This window comes from Carya illinoinensis, chromosome 15 (assembly GCF_018687715.1).
Source record: "Carya illinoinensis cultivar Pawnee chromosome 15, C.illinoinensisPawnee_v1, whole genome shotgun sequence".
Lineage (NCBI taxonomy): Eukaryota > Viridiplantae > Streptophyta > Magnoliopsida > Fagales > Juglandaceae > Carya > Carya illinoinensis.
This window is the reverse complement of record NC_056766.1, coordinates 32,288,035-32,299,109: the sequence shown is the minus strand read 5'-3', so window position 1 is coordinate 32,299,109 and position 11,075 is coordinate 32,288,035. Positions and strand designations below refer to the sequence as shown.

The 11,075-nt window shown below is 34.9% G+C and overlaps 1 protein-coding gene across 1 annotated transcript; it reads right to left on the bottom strand.

The window, feature by feature from the left end:
* Positions 1-292: 292 nt before the first annotated feature.
* LOC122296428 (disease resistance protein RUN1-like) lies at positions 293-4,805 on the bottom strand. The gene is made up of 5 exons (XM_043106132.1): positions 4,247-4,805; positions 2,772-3,879; positions 2,201-2,476; positions 1,226-2,110; positions 293-1,124 (listed from the first exon to the last, which is right to left on the bottom strand). Exons 1-5 carry the CDS (start codon positions 4,714-4,716, stop codon positions 426-428), a joined length of 3,438 nt encoding a protein of 1,145 aa, XP_042962066.1. The 5' UTR covers positions 4,717-4,805; the 3' UTR covers positions 293-425.
* Positions 4,806-11,075: the final 6,270 nt, after the last annotated feature.

Genomic DNA, 11,075 nt, shown 5'->3' with positions numbered 1-11,075 from the left:
TAACATGATCTCAGTGGTTAGTGGGGAAATGGCTTACAGCAGTTATGCGGAGAAGATGGTTCACAGAACGCTCAGGTTGCAGCACTTCTATATGCGGGAGAAAAAATATTGGGCGAGAGAGGCAGAGTTGGTGAGAGCTATTGGGAGAGAAAAAACAGAGGAGTAGAAAGATTCACATGGTTTATGGCGAAAGATAAGGAAGACCGAAAAAATTTATGTGTGGGTCACGGCGTAGGAAATTGGAAACTAAAGAAGAAAGATTAAAAAATAAATAAATGTACATGGATCATGGTTACACAAACGGTCTAACAATGATGATAAGATTCATATACTGGAGGCTGTCAAACCAAAACACCAAATTGCGATGATTAGTTCCTAAACAAGAAAACCTGATCCGCAATTAAGGGAAAAATTCAAGATGCAAATTATTTGTAAGTTCCTTCCCCAAACTGTTCAGAGAGTCCTAGAAATTCAAAATTGATGGCCAAGGTTGAGGAACCCCTATTCGGTTGTGGGCACGAAGTGGATTCCAAGTATTGGTCATCATCGACACGCCTCCTCTTCGAACCTCCAATACCATCCATTAAATGCAAAAAACCTGGATGATCTTCCCCTTCCTTTTCATTCTTGAATATCAGATGGACTCCGCAGCTTTTGAAGAACACCGGTTTATGTCCACTACAAACTTGAAATTCTAGATTAAATGGGTTCATATGATCATCTAAAATGGTGTAATTTAGCCATACATGAGCATCTGAACCCCTTAAATCAACATGAAGTCCCGAGAAAAACTGAATATAAGGGAAAACATCCCTTCTGGTCCAGACCAAAAGAGTAGTACCTTTTTGGGGGTAGATCTCCTGAATGGGTTCGAGAACGACACATATAGCAACTCCTCTTATATTTTCCAAAGTTTTAAGTCCATTTATTGTTATTCGACAGCAACTGGTAGATAGAGTCCGCTTAAAATAGTTGCAATCTTGATTCATATTTGCTGAAGACAGCTCAAGATCGTCGAATTGGTCTGGAATCCAATTTTTGGAATTTTGCTTCGTATGGCTAAACCATTCTGGAATCCTATTCCCTGGAAATATAATGTTGCCTGAATGGTTTTTGAAGTATTCCTGTAAAACAAAAATATATCAATAAATTTCAACAAAACAACCAATAAACCAAAGCTCACACAAGCACGAGTAAGAAAGAGACGAATGAGCAAGATAGATACCCAAAACCCATCAATATTCATACGAATTTTGAGGCATAAGGACGAGTCAATCCATCGTTGGTCTCGCGTTTGACTTGTCAAGAGGAGCGGTACTTTTAATCTATCCGGAAATCTTTCCAATGACAAGCATCCAGTTATATCTACTATTTGTATATTTGGGGGCAGTGCCGGAATTTCTTGAAGTTTCTTACAATCTACCAACTCAAGGTACCTCATGTCAAAAAACATGGTAATGCTTTCTGGAAGCCTAATAATATCACTCCCTGATAGATTTAAATAAACCAAAGTAAAATAGCGATTGAGTCTCATCAGGATATCAGGGTCTGGTAGGTGACAATTTGCAAGATACAAACGTTCCAGCATTGGAAGGTCTATTGAGCAACAATCATCCTTCAAGATATTTGGAATAAAAACAACTTTTGAACAGCCAACTAGACTAAGATCCTTCAGATGTCGAAATCGAAGAATTCCAGGGGGGAGATGCACAAGATTTTTGCAGCCTCTTAGATGTAATACTTCAAGCCCAGAGAGGTGCCCAATGGATAAAGGCAATTCTTTTATATCGGTGTTTGCTAAACTAAGATGCCTTAAACATTCCCTTTCAAACTCAATTTCAGGGAAATTCTGAAGGCTTAAGCAACCATCAAACTGGAGGTATTTAAGATACCTAAACTTGAGCTTTGTTGGCAAACTGGTAAGCTTAGTGCAATGGGTAAATGAGAGATGCTCAAGCTTATCAAGGGATCCAACAGAAGCATGAACCTCAACTAAGTTTGTACAAGCAGCAACATCCAACCACTCTAAATTTGGAATCTGAGAAAGATCGGGGATTGTTGTCAGAAATTCACAACGAGAGAAGTGCATCCTGGCCAAGTTCTGGAAATTCTGTAAAGCAAAATTGGAGATAAAGTTCACTTCAAATATGATTACAACCTAATTAAAAGGAGAAGCAAATATTTATAATAGTGGTTGTACCTGGAATCCCACTCCCAATTCCTTGAAGAGGCTATCACTTATTCTAAGATCAACCAGCTTCCTTCCATGGAAATTATATGGCAACGATTGTGAAGGATATTCCACCCAATTAAGCACTCTTAACTCGTTAGAAAGATAGTTAGGACTTCCAGAGAAGCGTGCATTATGATTTATGAAATATCTTAGGTTTTTCATCTTCATGAATGCCTCCGAACTCAAGCATATGATGTCTGTTTTAGGTAAATCTATCAGTATGCCTTCAATTTGGTTTGTTCCCTGCATGGTAACACAATACAGTAAAGCATTAAATCCTCTATATAATAGTTTGGTAATTGCTAGAATTATAATATATAGTTCAATGGACAGCCAGTATATATATGCACTTACAAATGCATTTCTTCATCACCATTTACTTGAAAATAGTTATAAGAAGAATCAACATTTTTCTAATTGGTTCCATTGCAACATAAATGACTTTTGTGGACAAAGTTTTTGGTTGTAAAAAACTCGTATTTTCTTGTAAATTACCGAACATGCGTAAACTAAAATCATTTTTGAAAGTTATTCTTACCGTATTTTCTTCAAGTACATGACGAATATCTTCATGATTCCACAATCTACTGCGTCCACCGGGCTCTTTTGGTGATTCTTCTCGAACAATTTCTCTACCCATAACTTGTAGCAAGTCATGCATCTCAAATTTATTACAATCATCAATGGTAATGAGACACTTATCCATCAGTTTTTTTATTCCAATATTTGGACTTAAACCACAACTATCAAATATTTTCACAACATAATCTACATTCTCTCCCTTAAAGAAACATGCAATGTCAAGAAAAATCTTCCTCTCACTTTCACGCAAACCATCATAGCTCATTCTAAGTATTTTTTGAATCTTCTCGTGAGGACTTCGTTTGTACTCTTCCAAAGCACTTTCCCATTCATGTATACTTCTACCATGTAGATCCAAACCAAGCACTTCCAAAGCTAGAGGAAGGCCCCCAGCATAACGTATTATACGTTGTGTAAGTTCCACGTAGTTATCAAGTGGTTTTTTTCTTTTAAAGGCACACAAACTAAATAGCTCTAGAGCTTCATAATGGTTCAATTTCTCCACTTCATATGTTGCATCAACTTCATAGTTACTCAGTAGATTTTTATCCCTTGTTGTTATAATGATTCTACTTCCAGAACCGAACCAATCACGATTTCCGGCCAAAGCTTTCAATTGTTCCCAATCATCCACATCATCAAGAATTAGAAGAACTCTTTTATAACAAAGTTTATTCTTTATCACATTGATTCCTTTGTCGACGTGGCCAATATTACATACCGAAGATGCTCCTAGGATATGAGAAAGAAGAGTCTCTTGCAATTGAACCAAACCATACTCACTCTTTGAAGTTTCTCTAATGTTTTTCAAGAAACAACTACCTTCAAATTTAGAAGAAATTATATTATATACCTCTTTGGCAATAGTTGTCTTTCCAATTCCCCCGACTCCAAAGATCCCTACCATATGTACAATATCATTCTCTCCGATGCTTAAAAGGGAATATACATGCTGCACACGAGACACCACTCCAATTGGATGATTGGCAACCTCAAAGTATGTTTGATTTACTATTTTTGAGTCCACCAGTTGAATGATGCTATGGATAAATTCAGATTCATTCCTATCAATTCAAACGAGAAGAATTATCAACGGTTATACTTGTTACGACATTATTAAACATAGAAGCATTAATTAATATCATTAGAACCATTACTAATAATCATGTAAAACATTATTTCACTAACACGATCCTTTTAATAGAATTAATTAATTACCATTTTATAAGGACATAAGAAAAAGGCACAAAAATAAACAGATCGAGATCAAAAAGATTAACAAACAATAGGAGTATTAGATCAATTAATATACATACATACATGCATATATATATATATACATACACACACACACACAAACATACATATACACGCATGTGTATGCATCTAAAATGTATGAGGATATAAAATAAATATTCAAAAATCAAATACCCATCCTTCTTTAAATGGAACCCAGACAAATTGGCCACTTCCTTTAGCGCAGCCTTCCAGCTATCCACCTTCGTATCATCATTCAACTTGTCTTTGTAGTTGGCCAATGTCTCTCCATAACTTTTCTTTTGTCTCCGCACTATCGATGGATGCACTTTGTAAAACACCGGTAGAACTATTTGTTGTTTCATTTCTCTGCACTCCAGAATCTTCATCAGCTCCTCCAAACACCACGTGGATGATGCATAGTTTTGAGAAAGAACGATAATCGAAATCCTTGACTCCTCAATAGCTTTGAGAAGTACTGGTGAAATTTCCTTTCCTCTTTCAAGGTGCTCATCAATGTAAGTATTGATTCCCCTTCTACGCAAAGCGTCATATAGGTGAGAAATAAAGTTATGTCGAACATCTTCACCTCTAAAACTCAAGAACACATCATAAACCCGTGAAAGAGCTGGTTGCAAGGCCATGGAAGAAGTTACAGTGTATGAAATTAGGCTAATGAACAGTAAGGACTACAAGAAAGTATGCCTTTTGGGGCCAAATTATATCCGGAAATTGATGGGCAAAACAATGCCACGTGCGTTGCGCCATCAATATTGAAAAAAGAAGGGAAAAATTAAAAGAAAAACGACAAACTTGTTGGCAACTTCTTTCGATAGAACTTCTTGTCACGTGGACCAATCTTTCCTCTCCATCTTTCCTCTTCAAATTCCCATCCCTCGCTCCCCCTCAATCTTGTCATGGCACGTGCTCATACTCAAAAACTTCTCCGCGGTCCATGCTTCATACAGAATGCTTTTAGATATTTTCTTGAATTATATTCCTTTCAGACACCAACTTTAGCAACTTGTGTGGTAGCCAAGTCCAACCAGCTGTTACAGCCCACTCTCTCTCCCCGCATTCAATCATTTTTAATCAACGTAGGATGACCAGCTTTCCATGGGACGCGTGCGAACGACACGCCGTAGGATGTCATTATCGCCCTTTATGTTTTTCATTATCTCTTTCCTTTCTCCAAATAAAGAAAAGTCCCTCGACACATCGCTCTCCGCCAACTTGATAGCCTGCTGAGCTGTGAACCTACAACCAGAAATCGACATGTGTTAGACCATCCTCCTCATAAACACGTGGCGACAAACCATATCACTGATGCTAAAAGAAATATTAGATAATAGCGCAACTTGGTACGCTTGGGCTCCACGCCCCGATCTCCCTCTTGATTTTTTGGCCTCTTTTGCGTGTTCCCCGGAGATTCTTTCGCTTTTTTCTAACGTATATCATTCATACGTACATGGAAATGTTTGGGATGTTTCTAGCCGTCCGATTTAACTAAAACGGAAGGCATGACTCGTGCGATGGCATGGATACGACGTTGTTGTATTGGGGAGGCGAAGACGAGGTTAGCTATTGAAGACAACAATATATTCTGTTTGATTTTATTTTTGGATGGTGTACAGCAATATAAAAATTAAAACATACATATATATATACACATACATATACATGTACCATAGTTTGCTAGAATCCCACCATTGGACGCATCAGAGGCAGACAACTTGAAGTTGAATAATGTAAGAAAAAATCTAGTTATAAGTATAATTATATATTAATATATGTATTAATTTAATATAATTAGTCAAAAAATAAATTTTCTTAAAAATAGTTTTAATTTAAATTTTAAATATAAAAAAATTAGTATTAATACACAGATTAATACACGATTTTACTTATACATAACATAACGCATAATATAGATGGTACGTACCTTTGTGACTTTGACGTGGGAGTACCCAATAGGATGTTTCATATATTTGATAAGTATTATTATAATTAAACATATTTTTTCAAAATAATTTTATTATAAATTGGTATTCATTAAATTATATAATTATTTATATTATAAAATAAATTTAATAAATCAGATAAAATTACGTGAATTTATGAAATTATTTTTTGCATATTTTTTTTTTTTTATAAATGTAGCAACAGTACTCTTTTTAAAAATAAGTATAAAAGTGTTTGGCCACGTGTTTATGTAGCAACACTCAAATCTCCCTTCTATTAATGTTAACGTTAAAAAGTATACATTAGTTAAAAAAGAAAAAAAAATTAAAAAAAAAAAAAAACTGTCTAGTTAATGTTAAATTAGTTTGACCTTCAAAAGGTCATGAATTTATAAGTTTTTTTAGTTACTGTAGCTTGGTATGGTATTTGAACCTATTAAAATGTTGTGTATCATGACTACTCAATTCCTATTCTCGATACATGGTTTGATTTCTCCAAAAATAGAAATGAAACCTCATAATCTTATGTATCCACCCATCAAAGAAAATATATTATGTTGTTTAATATTAAAATCCAAGAATCTCTTTCCTTTTCAATATTACTGTGGTTATTTTTTTCCAAACAATGTGACCAACCACACATATGGTGGACATTCAAACATAGCTAGCATCCCATTAATTTCATTCCAACACAGAAAAAAAAAAAAAAAAAAAAAAAAATTGAAGATTCCACCTAAACATTCATCTTCATGCAGCATGCTTGGATGATGTTTTACTCTCTGATCTTCATGCTTTTGTATCATATGGATTCTAAAAGCTTTGAAGAATGCCGATTTTGAAGTGCAAATAAGTTTAACACGTAGGTTGTCTCCCTCTATCCTCCAAAATTCTCCAACAAAGTAGCCCAACCTGACACGTTCTGAACACATTACATGATTTGACCTAACATAATTGAATTTGGAATCCTGTTTCCCACAAAGATTATGCCAAATCAATGGTGCTTAGGATGCCCCTGCAATACGAAAATTATAAATGTTTAACAAAATAAGCTAGCAAATTTTGAAGAATACCATTTTTTTTATTAAAAAAAAATGAACCCATTGGCATTCATATCAATAGAACCAATAACAAAGTTAATACCATACAATTACAAATTAGAATCAAGCAAGACTCTAGAATGAAAAAATAAAATCTGGACATTGATGCCATCATTGAATAGTATCATCCACAAAGCATCCACAAAGTGAGTATGCCTTGCAAGTAAATGAGCTGCTTCATTTCCTTGTCTACCAATATGAATTACATCATACACTGCAAATCGAGAAACGAGACTATGAATTTTAGAAATCAAATTCTCTTGGCTTGAAATATTAGGTTCTTTAGAACCAATAGCCCTAATAACTGACAATGAATCCCCTTCCAATAGCAAACTTGACAAACTTAAAGTCAAGATCATTTAAAGACCCCTTGAAGCAGTCAAAGCCTTTATATCATCTACTTCAAACAGCCCAAATTCCTTCTAGACTCAAAGCAAATAAGACATTACATTTTTCATTCCTTAAAATAACCCCAATAACCGCAAAATCATAAGAATACCAATTTTGAGTTATAGTTGTTACATTTGGCTAAAAAAGACAAAAAAATTGAAAGGAATTTACCACATAGACTAAATAGCCAGAATTACATATACAAAGTGACCATATCATTAGCAAAAATAATGAAAAATAGGTCTTGTAGAGTACACAAATGCTGCAAAACTCAAACCAAAACCATACATATACTAGCACAAGTACTAAACCTATTGAAACTATCTGAAATAGTTAGGTAACCCTGCACTAACTTGTTCTCAGTCAAATGCTAGAGTTAACTGTTAAGTGTCATTCTAGCATCAATAGCAACAATTATTTGTATTTTACGCATGCACGTACTTGGTGAGCTAAAAATTGCATATATGGGTGCTACTTGACTTACCATAAAAAATAAAATATAATAAAATGTTAAATTATTTGTCCATCTTCACGCAGGACACTTGGATGAAGCAAAATTTGCACTATTAGCCTACATGGAAGGTGAGATTTGATCATGACACATCAATATGGAGCCGAAAGACGATCAAGGCATTGGGCTAGGCTAATGTATGAAAGAAACACGCAGAATTGGACTAGACTCCTCACACTTTCTCCTTGGGAAAATAGCACCTTAATAGCATAAAAGATGTATGAATGCTATTTATGGATACATTTTGCATCTCAAATCTCCCTTCCCCAAGTGAGCAAATGTTTTTCTCTAGCATATTAATTTTTGAGGGGTTGCTTTTGGCTCAATAGAATAAGTCTTAATAATATTTGGAATTTGATATCTACCAAATAAGCAATACATATTTAACCTCAATAGGATCCTCTTAAGATTTTCAGGGTAACTCAACAGTGAATTTTCTTAAAGATAATTGATTGAAAAAGAGAATCTAGTTATAAGTGACTCAACAAGATATTACAGGATTGCTTTACAGACTCTTACAATCTAACCATTGCTCATCTATAGTCCAAAAAGGTTAAAATCCTGCATAAGCTTAACAAAAACAATACAATACGCTATTCAGCATCTGCCTATGTTTGCCCCCCAAGAGAAAACAAACAACCAAACAAGGAAAACATACCTCAATGTTGAATAGACAGTTTGAAAAATCAAAATGGGGGGATTTATTTAATAGAAGTAGGGATATGAAGAAACCAAATGCATCGCTACCCGAGTCTAGAACCGGCGGCATCCTCCCAAATAGTGGGTTGTGCTACACAAACTCATTGGAGTACAAATCCATATACATGTACTAACAGTTGAGTCTAGCCCATTGTTCGTTTGTTTGGTGAGCTTAAAACAGTTGGTGTCACTCCAAACTTCTTGACCCATATTGAAGCCCATCACTACAGCCCCATAACAAGATGCATCAGGTGGCAAAGCTGGGAGAGCTCAGTAGTGTCATGGAACAAGTATGAGCTTGGGTGCATGCATTCCTGCCCACCATTCGTAATAGCTGTAATGGGCTGGTAACTGGACCCAAAATCCGTAGTCCCCTGAGCCTAGCCATCCCGACTAGAAAATGGACACCACCGGTGGCTTTTTTATGTGGATAAAGTATTATCCATATATATAAGGTATAAAGGGTACACAATCTGAAACAATTTTTCAGAAGATTCTGAAGACTCGCAATCTTGTGAGGGTCCCTGCAGTACGTTCGGATCCTTCAAGTTAAAAACAGAGGAGAACTGAGCTCAAATGTGTTTTGCCTAGCTAGTCTGTCCAATAAATAGATATTGGAAAGAAATTTGTTTCTGATTGGGAACAACAAATTTGAAGATTCGGTACTTGTAATGCAGTGCTCCCATTGCTTGAATTCGTTGGAGGCACCAATTCATGAAGTCATTCTTCATGTAATGATATCTCCTCTTTCATTTTTGTAGACTTAATAGCCAAAAGGGATAGCCCATCATCCCTCATCTTCTTTACAAGTTTCGGACAACCCCCAATCTCGAGTAGCCTTAAATGTTGCAACCGAACGCAAGCAATTGGGAGATGCATAAGGTTTTTGCAATCCCATAGATATAATTCCCCAAGTCCAATGAAGTTCTCGATGGCTAAAGGTAGTTCTTCTATTGTGATGCCATCTAGAGACAATGTATACAAAGATTCCATTTTGCACTCGATTTCAGGAAGATAACAGAGACTTGAGCAATTACAAAGAAGAAGAAAGCATAAAGATCTCAAATTGAGGCTTCTTGGAAGGATTTGGAGTTTAGAGCATCCAGTGAAATCCAACATAGAAAGATTTTCCAGAGATCCAAAGGAATCATGCACCTCAACTAATCTTGTACAATATCTGACAAACAATTCATTCAAATTTGAGATGCTTGAAAGATCCGGAATCTTTTTTATGAATTTACAATCTTCAAATTCCATAATCGTCAAATTCTGTAAAAGAAAAGAGGAAAAGTTTAATGGAATTTACTACAGATTTCAAAGAAAAAAAAAGTGTTGATTATAATTGTGTACATACCTTAGGCTTGAATCCATCCCCTAACCCCTTTACGAAGCTATCATGCATTCTCAAAATAATGAGATTCTTCCCTTGAAAATTACGTGGCAAATATGGTAAATGATAGTTATACTAATCAATGACTCTTAACTTGTCGGAGAGATAATTGGGTGCACAAGAAAAACTCTTAAGTCTTTTCATATGTAGAAATGCTTCTGGATGCAAGCTTATCTCCTCATCGCCTTCAGGTAAATATAACAATATGCCTTTAATTTTGTTTGGCCCCTATTGTAAGTGCATAAAGTCACTTAAGGTAGTTTACTAAAAATAGCACTCTGTACTTATCAATTAATATTACACACTATTTTTCTATAATATATTTTAAAAATAAGTAGTATTTATCTTACAAAGGATTTGTCTTTTTACCAACTTACAAACTTTCCTACAACTTTCAATAAAACAAGCATGCTAGCTTGAGAAGATAGTAGACATGAAATAAGAAAATATAGGATATTTGGAACCAAAAAAGGACATCTAGATTTTGTACTTTTATTGACTCATTTTAATTATTAATATACGAATTCTATATATATCTACAAATTCATATAAATAATTTAAAGGATATGTATATATATGAGCACTGCTACATCTACAAAAGAATTACACAAAAACAATCCCACAAACTAATGTATCTTCATCTGATAAATTAGATCTACTTTACAATAAAAGTAACTTTATAATCTGACGAACCACATCAAGTTACGTCAGTTTATGGGATTACCTTTTTGTATATATACTCACTTAGGTAAAAATTCATACGATTTATATTTTCTTTAAAAAGAAAAAAATAATCCACTAGGTTTCACTTTTGGAAAAGGAAACAAATGTGAAACCCAAGATATTCTTTTTTTACTCTTACCGTACTTTCTTCCAACACTTCATGGCTATCCCCATGAAACCACAGCCTACTACGTTTGCTAGGTTCTTTGGGTGATTCTAGTTGAACAATTTC